General features: G+C 39.2%; 1 protein-coding gene across 2 annotated transcripts; it reads right to left on the reverse strand.

The window, feature by feature from the left end:
* Window positions 1-449: 449 nt before the first annotated feature.
* On the reverse strand, window positions 450-17,817 carry ankrd28b (ankyrin repeat domain 28b). Of its 2 annotated transcripts, XR_008963369.1 has the most exons (29): window positions 17,609-17,817; window positions 11,616-11,699; window positions 11,434-11,512; window positions 11,216-11,286; window positions 10,824-11,024; window positions 9,636-9,723; window positions 9,399-9,541; window positions 8,755-8,967; window positions 8,540-8,618; window positions 8,340-8,454; window positions 8,065-8,147; window positions 7,891-7,954; window positions 7,734-7,802; window positions 7,457-7,597; window positions 7,262-7,373; window positions 7,156-7,182; window positions 6,999-7,073; window positions 6,037-6,238; window positions 5,856-5,943; window positions 5,647-5,764; window positions 5,321-5,540; window positions 4,812-4,899; window positions 4,651-4,734; window positions 4,311-4,456; window positions 4,144-4,226; window positions 3,811-3,893; window positions 2,206-2,297; window positions 842-1,981; window positions 450-745 (listed from the first exon to the last, which is right to left on the reverse strand). XR_008963369.1 is itself a non-coding variant. In XM_057340049.1 (28 exons), exons 1-28 carry the CDS (start codon window positions 17,633-17,635, stop codon window positions 1,698-1,700), a joined length of 3,159 nt encoding a protein of 1,052 aa, XP_057196032.1. In that variant the 5' UTR covers window positions 17,636-17,817; the 3' UTR covers window positions 450-1,697. The 2 variants fall into 2 exon arrangements, 1 of the variants encoding a protein (XP_057196032.1); XM_057340049.1 differs by having other exon boundaries at window positions 450-1,981.
* Between the last annotated feature and the right edge of the window lie 1,883 nt (window positions 17,818-19,700).

The raw sequence follows: 19,700 nt of genomic DNA on the forward strand, positions 1-19,700 counted from the left end.
TTCCTCTGGCGTCTTGGAGACATTGCCACAGTTCTTCTGGATTTTGTTTGTCTCAGTTTTTCATATTTCTTCATGGAATAATAGACTTGATTTTGAAACTAGATCTCTGTGTGGCGCACCAGCTGTTGTCATACTTCTTGTGCATACAGAAATCTCACTGGATTATTACAAATAATGGCAAAAGGAATGTTTAAAAATGTAAACAAATACTTACTACTGACGCACTACAGCAAAAGATGTAAATAACTGGCTTAAAACTATTTTATTGGCTTTTATAAAACCATTATTTTATTAGCTTCTACACAGCAGTGTATATCTATGGTCAAAACACATTTAAACACTTTATATAATTTAAAATAAACATGAACGTGATGCTGGTCTAGTGAGACAAAATAAATTAGGTTTGTATAATGCACTGGCAAGTTTGGAAGATGAACAGACAAAAATGATTCAAATTACTCAACTCATTTATTTATTTAATCAACCATAAAATATACAGGAATCTCTTGTTCCGAGTCTGGGGCAAGCAGTGACCACCCGCTGCACCAGTCACTCCATTTGCCACATAAATGGACAAAGGCAAACGCGGATGCCTGCTGACCCCCCACTCAGCCGGGTAGCTGTACTAAACAGATTTCCAGTTTCAATCATTCCAAAATCAAAGTTTGAAAAGAGACACGGGTTTTCTGACAGGCCATCACAGAAGGATTGAGTGGTTTCGTTTTCTAAATCAAAACGAGCATACCTGCCCAAAAAACGTAATGTTAATAAGAGCCAGAAAAAATATAATATATATTTATATTCATATATCAACATACAAAGAGATCAAATGCTGTTCTACCATTGGTTTACACAGTGTTCCTCATCTTGGAGCAAAGCATGCTGGGAGCCGTTTGCCTCATTTTCAGTGCTTTTCACAGACGTAGTGTAACTTCTTCGTAGATTTGTTCTTCCAAGCTGCCCCATCCTTCCATACAGTAATTTATGAAGGCACAAGATGATGATGGTGATGATGAAGAAATCATGAAAAGTAAAAATAAATACCATAGATAAAAAGAATAATTTATCCTAAAACTGAAGATGGAGACAAATAGCTTTTAACTTCACTCATGCTTGTGACCAAAAGCATTACAATGCTTATGTCCTTGCAGTTTTCAAACTAATAACTTTGTAATTTCGTTTCCCCAAAGGGACAGAGAAATTCACTGGTATTAAAATCGCATTTTAAAAAATAAATCATTTCTTTGCCCAAAGGTGTAAATGATCGACTCGGAAGTGCACACTGACTTTAAACCGCTGAAAGCCTCACAATTATCCCAGTCTTAGTAAAGGACAGTTTCAATTCCTAAAAATCATAAAGGAGTTGAAACGAGCTGAATCCCAAATCACGACAGTCTCGAACTGCCTGTGCAAATATTGGTCCCAGGCTGCTGATTCTTGTCTTGTTATTGCCATAACGGGGGACCGCCCACCGATCCATTACCTTTGTGTTGGTGAAGCAGAGTACTCGGAGGTATCTGCTAAAGGACGAGATGTGCTGGCAGAGGTTGAGCTGATGAATAAGTGGGCTGGGAGGGCCGGCCTACGACACCTCGTGTATACGTTTGTGCGTGTGTGTTGCAGGTAGAGACTCTTAAGGCTCTGCGGAGTGGCCGGCCGCCGGGTAATTAAGACAAGATGTGCGCCTCTCCTCCGCCTCAGTAGGTCTCGGAGTCAGAGTCATTTAGCTCGTCGTCCTTGTAGAAGCCGTCGTGGCGGCCAATGCTGTTGAAGCTGCAGTAGGAGCTGTGTTCGGAGCGGAGCATGGGCAGGCTGTCGAACGTGACGCTTTTAGTGGGGCTGGTGAAGTGATTGATGGCGCTGAACGTGAGGCTGGGCACCGCACCTCCTCCAGGGGACACTGGCATCATGGTGGCCAGGATTAGTGCCAGGCAATCTGCCACGTCTTTGTTAGGAGCACAAGCCAGGGCGGGAGTGTAGCCTTTCAGAGACATGAGATGAGACTTTTTGTAAGAATGCAAAAACTGCCAAATGATCAGAGTTTACTCATAAAAACACAAGATAACTTGTATAATGTTTACATCAAGCTTGGTAAAGAAAACTGCTAATAATATACCAACATATTGTGTATCCGTAGAAGTAATGTGCATTTTAACTACAATCCTGATTTTCATACGTTTGCAATTATAAGGCATCAACATTTACCGTTTTCATCCACGGCCAGCACACTAGCCCCCTTCGCTAGTAGTTCTTGGACGACCACAGTCAAGCCATTCCTAGCGGCCACATGCAGAGGCCTAGAAGAGAATATCCAGCATAAATGTACATTTCTTTGACACCACACTTAATATTTTTTACAATACATTTTCATATATCTATACAGCCGCAGAAAAATGAAGAGACTATTCCAAATTTTCATTTAATCAGCATTTCTAGATGTATTGTGGTCATTCCAGTCCAGTGTCTGTTGAATTTCAACAAAATCAAACCTCAGGAGTGACAAAGTCATCCAACAGCAATGTGAAAGACTGACAGCATGACAAGACACATGAAAACTGTGATAAAAATCCAGGTTACCACATAAAAATGACTTTTTTAACTTTCCTAAATACTTACAAATGTTACTGTTGAATTATTTAAAAGTGAATATAAACAAATACTTCATTTGCAGTATTTTAGGTCTGAAAAAAATACAGAGCATCTTTTCTGTTATTTTGACCAGTTTCATCAGTTCAGTTTCCAGTTTTCATTTTCTGCATATAAATGCAAATAGAAACTATATTTTTATATGACATTTAAGGGGAATTATTGATAGCAGTTCACAGAATGAAAAAAATACCATTTTACCCAAACACATACCTATAAATAGTAGTAGTATATCGTCGCTGTCGGGCGGAATCCTCGTATCTCCAAAACCATAATTTTTCAGGAAGTTAAAAAAACTGCATATTTTTTGAGTTATTAAACATTGTATCGTTAAAGTTTGTATTATACCTTATATTGCCATCATATACTGTTGTGTACCAACATTAACACAACATTTCCCTAAAACCATGTTTAATCGGAGATACAAGGTTTATAACTTGGGAGCAGGGAGATACGAGATTACGCTGTCATTGATAAGAATGGTACGGACACAGACGTCGCTGCTGCCAGCAGTGTTCATCAAAGTCTGCGGTCGCGTTGAGCCTTTTGACAAGAGACGAGGCTTTAAGAGCTAATGAAAGCTAATGATTGTGGTTACATACATCTTCCTAAACTCTATTTTAAAGGTTTAAGAACTATAAGTGATGTAATACAAAAAACGATTAGCTGACTAGGCTGTCTAATAAACGGAAATTAGCCGAATCCGCTCGCAAATTTACTTTCGTGGTTCACGGACTTCCTTCTGCACCGAAGCATTACAGCTATCGATTTTTAACAAAACAGACCTACTCAAATGTATCTAACCTAACTATTTTCACTCGTTATTGTCTAAAAAACTTTCAATCAGGAGACGTAATGCCGAGAAGCTCCCGCGGAGTGAAGAAGAGGTGGAGTTACGAGACTTCTCAGACAGTTGAAGTGTCCAATGGAGTTAAGAGATTTGCTCTCAAGCTATTTTCAACATTTTAGATTGGTTAATAATTTTTAAAAATAACAGACCCACATGGGGACTGACCAATAGCATCGATTTGTGAAAAAATATGAAATTGACCAAATTTGGACATAGGAGGTTTCCGCCTGACAGCGACGATATGAAAAAAAACTGAAAATAATTTCAATTATTTAATTAATTTTTTCTGCTGAAGTCTTGTGTGCTGCACATACGTTTGTAAAGCTGCATTGGTGGAGTTGATGAGGTTTCTGTCAGTGATCTTCTCCAAGATCAACAAGGCACTGGTTTCATGGCCCTAAAGAGAGCAAACAAAACACAAAGCATTTCTAATGACAGACAGCAGTCATTGCCATACCACCATTACAAAACATGGATCAACACTAAGTAAACAATCAGTGTGCACCAGATTACAGTCAGTCATGTCTGTATCAACTTCACTAGGGATTCCACAGACACGACAAATGAAAGACAACCAAACCAATGCAGCAGAACAGTCTTTCTATGAAGAAAGAACCATACATGAGAAATGAGAGTGTGTTTCTCACCTTACTGCAGGCCAGATGGAGAGCAGTGTTTTTGTTGGCGTCCTGCAGTGTGAGGTCTGCTTTTGCACTGCTCACCAACACCTCTGACAAACACACACAACCACAAACTTCACAGATGAATTCAACTACATGCAAAAACACATTCGTTCTGAGCTTCAGACTCTCACCGACTGCGTTAGTCTGGCCGTTCTCAGCAGCCATCATGAGGGGAGTTTTGCCTACGGCATCCACGCAGTTCACCTGTGCGTTGTTACCCAGCAGGAGCTGCAGACACTCCACGTGATCGGTGAACGCTGCAGCGTGAAGAGGAGTCCTGACAGACAGAAATTCGGAAATGAGAAACACAGCAGTTATAATGTATTACCGACCGTTCTACATCTTTTAATAGGAACTCGAGCATTATATAAATTAAGCTGTTTTTGCACTTTGAGGCTTAATAAAAATACTTTACATAATACATATATAATATCCTAAACATTATGAGAAAGAACAAAGGTAGCGTGTTACCTGTTTTTAGAGTCAGTTGAATTGACGATGGCCGGACCAAGCGTGTCTATCAACATCTCAGCTGCTCCTTCATTGTCATTTATACTGAAGGTCATAAGGAAAAAGCTTTAATACTCCCACACTTATTAAAAACACAGTCCCACACAAAGAAATCCACTTACACGGCACAGTGAAGGGGGCTAAATGTGTTCCCTTCCGTCTTATGGAATAACTCCTGCTCCAGCAGCACTTCAACACAAGTGTCATGACCTGTCAAGAATGAGAGCGGAAACTGCAGTTTAGCTAACAAGCTTCCAGACTTGTGATCAAACAATCCACAAGTGAAAATTTGATGGTGATATTTTAGGTTTGATCTGGCTGAAATTCGACATATAAATAAATAAAATGTCACCATTGAAACAACACAAAAAAACTGAATTAACATCCTCACACCAAGTCAACAAGAGAATATTAGACAACTTGTTTTTGCATTATAGCAAATTTGTGCATTGTGAATCCATACAGCCGCAGATGAAAAACAAGAATGAATATTTTACTTTCATTCAGGCGTGCAAACCAAAAATTAGGGGCGTCTTGTGCAATTTTCACTTCCTGGCATCAGACTTGATGTAAACGGACTGCAGTTGAAACAAGTTCTACTCTATCAACCTGTGACAGAGTATTTATTCACCGTTGTAACAGGCCCAGTGAAGGGGTGTGTAGCCCTGGTGGTCAGTGATGACAGGAATGCTCTCTACTGACTGGGCAGCATGCAGAAGTCCCCCCAGAACTCCAACGTGGCCGCAGGCGGACGCGAGGTGCACTGGAGAGCGCCCCCTACAGTCCCGTACCATGAAACTGGCACTGTGCTGCAGCAGAGCCTCCACGCACTCCTCATGACCTGTCACCGCCTGAACCAAACAACAAACACGCTCATCATCCAAGTAAATTCAACCACAGATACTAGTACAGCAGTGTCATAAGACTTAAAATAATGTTTTCAAGTGCATGATTTACCCCTCTGTGCAGAGCAGTGCGACCCCACTTGTCTTTGGCATCTACATTAGCTCCCTTATTTATAAGAGAGTAAACACAGTCTGTGTGTCCGCCCAGCACAGAAAGCATCAGAGGAGTCCTAAAAAACCCATATGAATCACAGGTAAAGTTTTATTTGTGATAAAATAAAATATGCATCATATGGCATCACATGCAGGTCTTATACATACTGGCCAATTCCATCCTGGATATCCACTGCACTCTGCAGGTCGGCATTCCCGATCAACAAACGCAGACATTCCGAATGACCGTTTGTAGCTACAAGGTAAAAGAATATACAAACACATGGCTCTTGAACACATCCTAAGGCTGAGATTTACCATGCGAAAAGATTAGTGCTTGAACACGTACCGGCAGCATGTATGGGGGTCCGTTTGAGCGTGTAGTCCTTCACCAGGATGGAAGCCCCCTGGTTAATGAGAACATCTACACATTCCACATGGCCTTTGAAGGCAGCCAGGTCCAGCGGTGTGTGTCCATGTGCGGTTCGCACATCCAGGTCCAACAGAGATTGAACTAGCACTTCCAGCGCCTGGTGATGCCCATGGTATGCCTAAAGACAAATGTGACGTTTAAGAGAGAAACCCAAGCAAAATAACATTTCTTTTTTTATTATCATTTTTATTAGAGGGAACCACAGTATAATTAGTATAGTTTTGTTTTCAGTTTTATTCATATTTTTAATTTTGACAAATATTTAATCTTTTTTAATTTTTTACTTAACATTTTAGTGTTCAGGTTAAATTTAGTTTAACTTTATGCAGTTTTAATATATGCTTTTATCATTTTATTCATTACTTTTTTATATTGCTTTAAATGTTTTGTTTCTATATTTCAGCTTTAGTTATTTATTTTCAGTTAAAACATTTCTTTTTCTAATTTTCAATAAATATACGTTTGTCAAATAATGTTTAGGCCGACATTTTATTTGACTCCAACTAACAGAAACATTAAACTAGTTTTAATATAAACTATAACAACCTTGCCACGGCCCTAGATTCAACCCAAGTTCAACCAATTTCCCAAAGTAAAATAAAGCCACATTATAATAAAAGGCCATTCTTTATTTACAGAAATATGTCCTGGTCAACCTGCCTGTGTTTATCTTGCGATAATGACGATCAAGGCAGCGGAGAGATCATAAGCACATGGAACATAGCTTTCCCGGAAAAGTCGCATTGCTCCAAAGGACAAGCATTATTGCTATCAGAATCATGTTTTCTGATAACACAGCAAGTTTACTATAGTCTCCAATTCTATACGCCTGTTGATTTCCAATATTTGTTGAACAAACAGACAGAGATTGTACTCACAGCCAGGTGGAGTGGGCTGACCGGAGCACGTACGTCAGAGTCATTTAAGATGTCTGTCCCTGAGGTTTCCATTAACTTCATAACAAGACACAAAAGACCTAATTAGGTCAGATCGCAGAGGGCAGTGACTTTTAATGTAGACCGTCACAATACTTACCACATCTAAAGGAGTCTCACTCGCAATCTAATGAAGACAAAAAATAGTGAGTTGAAAAGTTAAAAGCAGAAATCCTTTCCAGTATCGATTTTAAGTGTTCCCTCACCAGCTCCAGACACAGGCGGTGTCCGTACGCAGAGGCGTAATGCACTGCATTGAAGCCCTGATTGTCTCGGATCCCTGGGTTAGCGTCATTCCTCAGCAAATACTCCAGGCACCTAGATAGGGAATGAGGGAACGGTAAATACACACTTCTTACAGCATCACTCATCAAAAAGTCACATGTGACGCTATCACTCACTTTCCATCGGCGTCAGAAGCAGCGGCGTAGTGAAGTGGGCTACAGCCCCTTTCGTCGAGCTCATTGACGTTGGCTCCTGAACCCACCAAAGCAAACAGGCACTGATAGTTGCAGTTTGCAGCTGCATAGTGCAAAGGTGTCCTGGAGAAGAGATTGTATGCTCAGGTCTCACTATCAGGCAAAATACACTTGCTTACAGGAAATTAAACAACCACCACAAGCCCTGTGATAGACAGAAGTTAAACAGGTACTAATAGGAGAGTAGAGATAAACGCACCTTCCAAAGCTGTCCTTCCTGTTGAAATCTGCCCCCGTGTTGAGCAGAAGATTCAGACACTCAAGGTTCCTGCAGCGACAAACACGCGTTAAAAAACTTTAATGCACTTTCGAAGAGAATTTTTTAAAAACACTAGGTGGTGGGTTCAGATCCCTACCCGCCGGCAGCGGCAGCATGTAAACAGGTCCTTCCAAAGTCATCAGGGGTGTCTATATCAAAGCCTGCAAGAAAAAGACTTGCTCCAGTACATCCTTGTAAGCAATACGGCAGAAAAGTCAATCCATGCACAGAACGCACACCGCCTGCCTAATTTAGCGGCGACGTCGCTTACCGGATGACAACAGCTTACGGCAGCAGTCCGAGAAGCCGCTGAGCGCAGCCAAATGCAGTGGAAACATGCCATGGACTCCTCTACTGCAGGAACAATAACAGCTTGAGTTACAATCACGCAGAGGTCGGATGAGGAACCAATTAAAACATCATCTGATTCTTCAAATAAATAGAATAATACATGTCCAACTTATTAAATGCATATTTGATACACAAATAAACTTTAATATTAGGAGAAAAACAGTTACGTTCAATAATTAACAGGCTCATTCTTACTTGGCTGTACCAGCTCCATTGGTGATCAGTGTGTTGATGAGAAGCTCGTGTCCGTATCGAGCGGCGATGTGCAGAGGAGTGTTCCCGTTCTTATCTTTACAGTCTATCTCAGCACCTACACACACAGAAAAACACATGACAGTGTTAGATACCGTGACCGTGCGCTTCACTTACAGAAAACAGCCAAGATGAAGACTCACCGTTCTGAATAATCGCCTGAGATCTCGAGAACCTTCCGTGGATTGCGGTCATGTGCAGAGGGGTCTTACCGTCCTTACTCTGTGTGAAGAAAATACAATGGAGCATAGCAGATCAACTAGGGCTGGAACAACATGTCGACCTACGCAAGACTTTTTTTTTTAACCAGCTGCCTTTGCCGTGTTATATAGTATTCCCAGCATATGGAAACGCCTACCCTGATATTAACGTCGGCGCCGTTGCCAACGAGCAGCTCAAGGCAGAGCGCCCCGTGACGCGATGCAGCAGTGAAGTGCAGTGGGGCGAAACCCTTTTCGTTGACCTGGTTCACATTTGCTCCACACTCGATCAGCTCATTGACCACCACATCCTGGCCGTTGTAGCACGCCACGTGCAGCGGTGTGTTCCCATATGCGTTTGGCTCATTCATCTGTAATCACACCCACATATTAAATGACGCACGAGACCACCTGAGATTGAATTCATTTAAGAGTGAATGCATTTAAACGTTTTCTATATGTTCTTCATGTGCACAGCAGTCTACTCTCTTAGTGCTTTTTAAATGTATTTCCATATGAATGGATGGTGTGATGTTTGAAACGCATCAAAATTAAAAACGCGACACTTTTCCTTTTATTTCTGTTCATCTAAATTGAAGCCACTTTGCTCAACAATCGTATCATCTTCAAACACATGCCTACAGGTGTTTGTCGAGTTCCTGTAGTTCAACTGGTAGAGCATAACACTAGCAATGCCAAAATTGTGGGTTTCACGTAACAAAAGGAAATAGAATGCACTACAAGTCACTTTAAATGAAAGCGTGCATTAAACATTCATAGTTTGGTGGATGTTCACACTCACATCCACTCCGAGGTCCAGGAGATACTTCACCACACTGATCATGCCGCTGGATGCCGCAGCGTGAAGAGGTGTGTACGCCTTCTTATCCTTACACGTCACCTCCGCGCCATGAGACACCAGCAGTTTCACCACCTCCATGTGACCTGAGACACACGAACACAGAGGTGATGATCTAATGAGTTTCAAAGCACATATTGCCGTGGAAGAGAATGGAGAACGAAAGTCATCCCGTCTCACCCATGTACGCCGCCCAGTGGATCGCTCTTCTGTCCTTCTTATCGAAAGCGTTTATATTGGCTCCCCTGGAGAGCAGTAATCGCACCATCTGACAAAAGAAAACATGTGTATTTAACACAACAATGAGTGTTTATTAAACAGTATTGAAATATGTTTTCATGGCAGGACGATATGGTGGAAAAACTGAAGATTTTAAATATGTGTGCAAACTAGGCATGCAACAATACAGCTCACCCACGGTTCAATATGAACCTCGGTTTTTCGCCCACGGTTTTCGGTTCGGTTCGGTTCTGATGGCTTCGGCACATTAACGTTTTTTTTCATTGTTTTATGCTTATGTCACAGGAACGGTAAAAACATACGAATTATTTTTTTTTACTGAAATTCTCTATATTTTACTTTTTATTTTATTATCTTTAAGCAAAGACCAACTCGTACAAATTCCTGGTGTATTGAATAAATGTAAAGATTTACACTGGCAGCTGACAGCAGTTTTTGGCTTGAAGAGGTTTTGCGCATCAGAGTATTTAAAATGAAGTAATGCACAACTTGCGATCGCTGTAATCGAAGTAAACGTGCGCTCAATGGGAAAGGCCAAAGATAATATATTAACAAGGTACACCACTGCCATTGCAATAAATTGGAAGAAATGCAATGCTAAATAGCTGCTTGGAGGCGCTCTTGCTATGACGTAAATAACTGTCCGAAAGGCCACCGAGTGGAATGACTTTCGTTAAACGGACTTTGGCATGATGCTGTAGACCCCTACTAGGCTCTTTCTGCATGTGCTGAGAGCAACGCGAACGTGCTGCTTTCTTATGAAGTGTAAAAATACATTCTTGATGTGCCAAATCTGGACATTATCACTTTAGTATAAAGGGCATAAAATAAAGCCAGCCCGTGTCTGTTCGTCAGCATTATACTCAACAGCACATTGCTTCTCGTGTTGCAAGCAGTCTCGCTTGACCGCCCGACCACCACTCGCTATTAGATATTACTCGCGGGGATGCGTTTATCTCAGCATACAGACAAACACGGACAGAGCCAGTTCAGAGTGTAAATAAGCACACAGAAAATTTTTAACTCAAAACCGCAATTCACTTACACGTATTGAACCGTGGAGGTCGTACCGAACGGTTCAATATTATATTGAATATTGTGGCATCCCTAGTGCAAACGCTTACTGACCTCCAGGTGGCCACTGAAGGCAGCGTGGTGCAGGGCGGTACGTCCAGCCCGATCGGATACATTAACGTTGCTGAGCAGTGGGACCAAGGCCTCAGCGCACCGCACCGCTTTGTTAGCGGCGGCCACATGCAGAGGGGTCTGCCAGTTCTTATCTCGAGCGTTCACATCAGCAGAGTGCTTAAGCAAAACCTGCACTGCCTCCTGCAGAATAAGATGTCACAAATCTTTTGCATTTCATTTCCTCTAGACGAATGTGCAAGTTTATAGCTTGTATCTCATATAATTCAGGTCACAATTTATCAAAGTATAATATGCACTCTAAAGGATCAGAATGTGTTTGTAGGTCCAAAAGAACATCTACAGCTTGTTTTTTGTCTCTGTGATTGCCGTACCTCGCTGCAGGATGCCACTGCACGGTGCAGCGGAGTCAGCCATTTGTTGTCTTTAGCATTTACCCTCGCCCCTACGGCCAACCAAAACATCAACAAATTCATTACGAACAACAGTACAATACATCAAAGCCACATCTAACGAATCTGAAATCAAACGGAATAGACATCAGACCCTTTAAAAAAAGCATAATCGTGACGAATATTCCACACGCATTTACCTGATAAAATTAGAAGCTCTATAATCTCAGCATCTCCTAAGTAGGCAGCTGCATGCAGCGGTGTCCTCTTCTCATTGTCCTGAAAGAAATTCAAGTGTTGTTACAAGCTCTTGAGTCCTAAATAAGTTTAGCCGGTAATGAACAGGTGGTTTTTACAATAGGTAACTCAGCTGAAATCTTACTTGGACATTCACATCCTCTTTCTTAAAAATGAGTGAGCGCACTTCATCTGGATCAACATTGAAAATAGCTTTTAGCAGGGGAGGCTGAAACACAGAGAAACATTAAGTCACAAAACTGACAATGAGAATCTTGGCTGAAGTCTTCAGGGGCGAACTTAAAAGCAGAATTTGAGGTTGTTTGGTATAACTGAGGAGGGTAAGCATGGTTGCATCTCTTCCCCCAAAGACATCCGACTGCAAACCAAAGCAAAAACACCTCGAGGTAGTGTTGTCATGAGACCGCATGTGTAATCGCTTATGTAAGTGCATCCTTACCGGAGTGATTTTAAATAAAAATCAGCTTCTGCAAATTTATTGACTAGAGAAGCATTAATATGATTCTTCCAAATGTTGTTTTTATAATGATGAATCTCAAGAAAATTTTATGAAGAAAATTGCTGCAATGCTTTGATTACTTTTTAAACAAAAAAATACGGGACCCTGGACAACAAAACTAGTCTTATGAGTCAATTTTTTGAAATTGAGATTTTTACAGCATCCGAAAGCTGAATAATTGAGCTTTCTATTGATGTATGGTTTGTTAGGATAGGACAATATCTGGCGGAGATACAACAGTTTAAAAAATCCATTTACTCACAAAGCTTTTATGTATTTAGGGTAGGAAATTTACAAAATATCTTCATGGAACATGATCTTTACTTCATATCCTAATGATTTTTGGCATAAAAGAAATATCGAAAATTCTGACCCATACAATGTATTTTTTGCTTTTACCAAATGTTCCCGTGCTACTTAAGTTTTGTGATCCAGGGTCACATATACGTTAGTTGGCGAGCACATAAAAGATCAGTGTTCTTAACTCACGCCAATTCACAACGTAAAATTCTGACGATTTAAAAGTTAAACTGTTAAGAACGATTTTCACAGGTTATCAACCATCAAAGAAAAGAACAATGTAACCAGCAATGTTATTTTTAAGACATAGAAGCAAACATTACAGACTACAGCTCTAAGAAAAAATAAGCATTCAGGTTTTAAATTTGAGATTTTAACAGCATTCAACTTATCTTAGTGCACATGTAAATAGTTATAGCGTTGAAATGGGGAATATTCGGTCATACTTCAGAATAGGGGGAAATTCCCGCTATTAACAAACCATTAACTAAGACTTTTTTCCCAATAAACTCTTAATTTGTTGCTCATTAATAGTTAGTAAGGTAGTTGTTAGGTTAAGGTATTGGGTAGGATTAGGGATGTAGAGTATGGTCATGCAGAATATGTGCTTTATGAGTACTAATAAACAGCCAAGCTAATAACAACTAGTAAACAGTGAGAATTGCCCCCTATACTGAAGTGTTACCGAATATTCTTATTTGCACTTTTCCAGAAAAACTCAATTTATTTGTGTGTGTGTGCAATTCTATCATAACATTGTCTAATACTGGCAGCATCTCTACCATTGCTTTAAGCATTGGAGAACAACTGAGACTTTATTCAAATTCAGACTTTATTCAGTTTATTTTGGTGATCAATGATCATTATAATAAGAAGTGACAAGGGAGACAATGAATCTTTTTACATCAATATCTGACAGAAGCTCTTATTGTGTGTCATTAAAAAGCAGGTCCGTATTTGAGTGATTAACACCTGTCTACTAGGGCTGTGTATTGGCAAGTGCCTCCCGATACGATACATATCATGATAGATGGGTCACGATACAATATATTGCTATGTATTTCGATACGATACGATACGATGCGATACACATGTGCGATATATTGCAATACTTTAAAGAGTACATTCCTCGAGATCATAAAAAATACATTTCATGAAGTGTTTAATTTTGCCGTGTTTGAATGTAAGCAATCTGCCAAGTTGTAAATCCGAAGGTGAACGAATAACAAAGTTATTAGCTTATAAAAAAGGTAATCGACTCTGAAACACGCGAACAAGCCATGACCTGTCCGAATCTTTAACCACAATGTACCTACGTCACTAGAAAAATCCCCGCCTACTGACTGCGAAAACTTAACTCTCTCCTCCCCAAACACTGTACTAGCTCGTTCGTGACGTGTGCATCATGTCTAAGAGAAGCTGTGTTCTATGTAGTGAAACTAAGTCAGTCTTATTTTCACTACCAAAGGAAGAACTTCTGAGGAAAAAATGGTTACTATTTAATTTTCAAACGACACCAAAGGAGTATAAACCGAACGTTTTACTTTGCGCGCGTCATTTGACCGAAGATTGCTTCATCAATCTTGGCGCCTTTACTGCAGGATACATTAAACGTCTTTCCTTAAAAGATGTTGCAATACCAACTTTATTTGGACCTATCTCATGTCTGTGTTTAGCTAACGTTACCGTTATTTTTGGGGTTGTTACTGTTTGTTTACCTAACGTTAGCTATAAACTCGTTGCGCTAATGTAAGTGTTCAACCATATTAACTCGCAAAGTCTTTATTTCAAGAACTGCGTGGTGTACTATAGTTATAATAACATCTGAAGATACGAACACCGTACACTGTATGCCGTGATAACTAACTGTTACAAGAGAAGTGTCTAAAACAGTCCTTTTTCTTACTGGCATCTGTATAAGGATTAAAGAATGATTCGTCAGACTCGGGCTCGAACTGGTAAGGTAAAATCGACGCCATCTCTCTCTATACACTGTTAATATCCAACCACCTGCAAACCGTAATACAGCAGTAATGATAGGCGGTCCATTTGCGACACATGCTGAACGCGTTTGACCAATCACAGCAGACTAGACCATCTGACCAATCACAGCAGACTACACTATCTGACCAATCGGATCAGACTACGCTGGCGGAAAGGCGGAGATTACACAGATGAATCGCGGAACGAATCATTTGAGAGTCAGTCAAGAAGTAAGGTAATAAAAACTGCTTATTATTACGAAATAATAGTATTTTTACATCATGTATGTACATAAACTTGTTGTCGGACACTCCATAAACCAAAATAAGCCCTTAAAAATATTGAGGAATGTACTCTTTAAATAGAAAATGTAAAAGGTAGAGCTAGAAATACAACATGCTGTGCACCACCGGGGGTTTTCTGTAAGGATAAGTGTAAAAATATCCCTTACCTCTGCAGAGTGGCCATGATGTGCGATGCATGGACCTTAAGTGGGTAGCACAGGGGAATAAGGTGGCTCACGCAAGTCACTTGGCTGTTGTGGTGCATTACAGTTAAAACAATGAACATGGGCAGTATAAAACCCCTGCTTCATCCGTGCTGTACATGTGCTGGTGTCACATCCGTGAAAGCACAATACATGTCATTGTTACTTTTCTTAATAAACTTTTTGTCTAATGCACTGCAGTAGCCAAGTGACTTGTGTCATGACTTGCGAAGCCTACAAACAGCATTATTTTATATAACTCATTACTCCGTGACTTATTTTGGAAACCAGAGCACACCCACACATCAGCTCTGAGAGCTCCAAGCGTTCTCATATTTTTCACCATGCTCGCTTCCACTTACTTTTGGCCGTATGTATATGACATGATTTAAAAAAAATTATCGATAGTAGAGGTAGCACTATCGAAAAAAATAATAATTGCGATAGTTACATGTATCGATATTTTTGCACAGCCCTAGTGTGGACACAGTGCAGAATCAATTTCTTTTATTCAAGCTTCAGTTTTCAATTGACTGCTGTCTTACTTGGATGAGGGATGTCATGACCATTACACTTGAACTTGAATGTTACTCAAAAATCATGATGATATGCTTAATTCAATTTTCCTTCACATTAAACGAGTAGTAAAATTGCAGCTAATGAAACTCATAATTATGGATTTAAATGTGTTTATCCTTAATTCAAAAAATAGGATGTTGTGCACCAATGCGGGGGGAGAACAGATGGAGCAGACAATTCAAATGTTTTAACCCACTCTGTAGATAAGCTTGCTTTTCAAGCTTACCAGATAATTATCCATCTGATTGACAGTAAATATTTCACCAATTTCCATAAAGACATTCAGTGACAACATGTGACAAAGGAATGTCACTTCAAAACCGAGACAGTCCATACTGGTGTGGTGAGCTGGTGACACTTGAAGATCTTCTTTGCAGAAACCTAACTCCTCCTCATACTCATGCATTTGCCGGATAAGACCTCTACACTTCCATAAAAAACAAGCATCACAAACAATACCATTGCATTCCACACCCGCTGCAGTACAGACTCGCTATGACTTAAGGGAAATATGTGCAGTATGACAAAGTAACAGGAAGTGTTCAGTCACACATTCTTGAGTGTTGTGAAATGGTTTCTAGCTGCTCAATGGAAAAATGATAACAGCCCAGTTTATACCATGCACTACCCTTGAGAACATGGAAAACATTATAATTACAAATCAAATGTACATCAGAGATTGCATTATGGAAAAAGATGTCTTTGTTTTATACACATTCAATCTATAACTCACTAATATAAAAACAACACAATACAGCACATTAACCCAGACAACAGTCGTGAGAACACAACAAGCAAGCCCTTGTGCTTGAAGAAAGCGTCGTTTAAAAAGACTCCATCATTGGCACACTATGGTGCTAAGCTAAGACAAGGCTGTGTTTGTCACACATGCACCTTGCACTCTGTCATATGCATAAATGCTTGTCAATGTCTATTTAAGCAGTGGGATCGTGCTTTGTCTCCATTAAATATAAACAAGCCCCTCTAGATAATGCCATCACCACAGAGATGAGCTCTTTTGTATCTCCTCCTCCTCCCTCACCAGAGACAACACAGTAGTGTAAACACACAAATACACCTCAACACTACTGAGCTTTGGTTCTGTTAAGCACACAGATCCTATCAATGCCAAGGTCATGGGTTTGATTCCCAGGCAACAACAGACACTTGACTGATAAAATGTACAACCAGAACGCACTGCAAGGCATTTCCACATACGAGCATAAATGTGAACGCAATGTAAATGAAAAGTTACTATGAAGAAACTATGAATTAAACATGTATAAAAGAGCAGGACAGACACAAAATTTTAAAATGTATTATAAGGTGGATTTAAATGGAAGTTTCCCCAAAGAAAGTCAAGTTCACGATGCCTAAAACCCCCAAGCAGAATGTTATGTGAGTGTGACAGAGCAAATTATAAGAATTACAAAAGCATATTCATAGAGAAAACCTGTCAACATTTAGATGTCCCGATGAAGAGAAAAATGTGGTTACTTTATGACGTCAGTAATTAACTAAAGTGTCATCATTACAAAGGTCAAATGTTTAAAATATTTGACAAGCTCGTCTAATTGTAAGATCAATCTATATTGAAACGTGTTCCATGCTCTAGAAACCTCTCATACAAGATCAATAATAATTTCGTTTATATTACTACTGCAAGTAACTATTACATAATTTCATCTATCTACAATGTATGCGTGTGGGTTGGTACAGTAATACCAGAAATCATCCACCTGTCGTGCACTCATAAAAGTTGTTTTAAATAATAATATATTAGTTATCATTCTACACGAACGTATCATAAAACCCATAAATAAAACGATATAAAACAAAATATCTAACGTTAGAGGTCTCATACCCAGTAGCACACAAAGATGTTAACCATTTGCTAACCTCGAGAGACCAACTGTTGCCCGAAAAATTATAATTAAGCAGAAGTGTGATATATGACTTCATATTTCAGACGATTTTCCAAGAATATATATATATTTAACACCTCATACGTCAAGATCCGTTATACTCGTATCGTGTCTTGCGCACATCTAGCTTGGCAGCTCCTAGCTACATACCTGCTGCACGAGATAACATGTATAAAATCTACGTTTCGAGTAAATATTCAGCTACAATAAAAATGTGGGACTTTATCATTTTTCAGTTTTATAACGCTCGAGTTAAAAGACTTTGTAAAATTTGTGAGATTGCTGGTTTGATCACTAGCGTGTTAGCATTGCTAGCTCGGCAAGCAGTTTAAGACATCACTCACCTGGTCTCGAATTTTGAGAACCACCATGTTTTGACGCTCTCTTTGGTTCTCATGCAGGACTGAAAGGATATTATTCACCACCACCACCAACTGAATGCTGATGATTTATTGTCGACAAATCTAGCGTTTTCAGTAGGCCTGTCGTTTCCTATATGCCACTGATGAGCAGAAGAGAAAACTCCATAACATTACCGCCACTGCCACCACGCAAAGAATAGAGACGATGATTGGTTACCCTGTAGTTTCAGCGGCAGTAACAAGAACGGCGATTGGTTAAAAGCATTGGGGTGAAAGAAGTGAAACGTTGCTAGTAATAGTGATATAATTTGATAGAAGACAGAAGTATCCGTGTCTGCATTGCAGAGTAACTTCCACCTCACTTTTCTAAAATGTTGGAAATGATATACATTGCCATGCAAATAATGTAACAGTGGTGATAGAAAAAGATAAGAATAAAACCTAGACTTATTGTTAGGATTGCAGAGCTTCTGTTTCTTTATTTATCATTACAATTAAATTAAATCCTGGAGTTAAACAATTTACAGTGAGTGGCAAACAAGTTTGTAAACAAAACATATATTCAAAACGAGAATAAGCGTGTGTGGGTGGTTATGTGAAAGTGTTCACTAAGGTTAAAAATGAAAGCAGTTTTGGAGATAAAAAATACATTATTGTCACAATTTGTTAGTTGGATTGGTGGAATATTTATTATATATATTATACTATAATATCCATTGCATAATATTGGGTATAAGATCAAGATGCATTTGTAACAGCTCTTGAAAGATTTTCTAGACAGGAACCAAAACAAATAAAAACTGACCACGAATATGATGAAGAGTACCTAGTATATTGCTAAAAACGTATATCTTCATTAAAATGAATTCCAGTTGCTCATTAAAACGATATAATATAAAACAATATAAAATCATTGTAATAATATGCTTCAATAAGCTTAATATTACATTTGAGCTTTGAACTTGGAATAATTTAACCCATTTATTTGTGTGAGTCAGTCTAGACTCTGTTACAGGAAACGCAAATGCGTTCAGAGGGTGTGCAGAAAACAATGTAACCGGTTCCTTGTATTGTGTTCCTAAAAAAGGGAACAGCTCATTTGATAGCTGCTAGGATAAGTTATAATTGACAATGAGCTCAGTGGTGACTGTAACATTTACAAATGCTTGATCTCTTTCTCCATTTATAATGTTAAAGTAAACATATTTAATGATGTATTGAGTGGCCACAAGTTAGCTAAAACAAACGAAACAGAAACCGTCTATTTCAATATTGTGCACCAGATGACGCTAAAGGTGTATTTCCAACCAACCAGTTTAAACAGCGCTGACATCTTAAAATGTAACACGATAAAAAAAACGTTGTGTCTTAAAAAGAATCACAGCTTATCTCCTGGTGAAATGTAAATGTACATTATCATCTGCGATCATGCTTAAACTTTTCGCTCCGTCAACGCGTTGCCTACAGCAAAGAGGCGCATGTGCCGTTGTCATCTTGCAAAATAGACTATATGCTGATAATTCTGATTATTTCGCATAAATAATATTAAATTGGAAGGCTATAATGACTATAAGTCTTTTACTACATTATAATAGGATATATGAGTAATTGACTATTGGGTCCCTATAGGGCTATGTTTGAATTAACAATGCACATTTAGGCTACATTGAGGTTTTTAAGGTGAATTTACAACCCATACTGTAAATTCAGTTCTTTTAAAATGTTCTCACAATCAGACTAGTCATGTCAAGAATAGGCTGTTTTGATAGAAACACCTCATTATAGAACATGGCAAAATAAAGTATACTATAAAATAAAGAGGATTTGTTTCAATAAAAAAGCATTAAACTTGTATTACGTCCATAATGTAAAGATTTCTGTCAGTTTAATCAGTATTTTTTCATTGCATTTCTCTATCCCACGATCCTTATACCATACCATAAATTCTGTCATTTCTGAATAGCACATAATGTAAGCACATCTGGGTAAACGATGATAAGCTCCCATGAGAGTGAAAGGGGCAGAAATGTGTACAGTGTGTGCCTCAGTCACACGTATTGCTGCATTTAGGCCA

Source organism: Triplophysa rosa, linkage group LG8 (assembly GCF_024868665.1).
Source record: "Triplophysa rosa linkage group LG8, Trosa_1v2, whole genome shotgun sequence".
Lineage (NCBI taxonomy): Eukaryota > Metazoa > Chordata > Actinopteri > Cypriniformes > Nemacheilidae > Triplophysa > Triplophysa rosa.

Bases quoted from the DNA above. Each gene is read 5' to 3' on its own strand.
- ankrd28b (XM_057340049.1), bottom strand. From the start codon at position 17,635: ATGGTGGTTCTCAAAATTCGAGACCAG. The intron at 5,541-5,646 runs GTAAATCATGCA...TGTTTGGTTCAG, and splicing joins GCACTGCTCTGCACAGAGGG to GCGGTGACAGGTCATGAGGA. The intron at 4,735-4,811 runs GTAAGTGGATTT...TATGACCTTCAG, and splicing joins AGCCCCCTTCACTGTGCCGT to TATAAATGACAATGAAGGAG.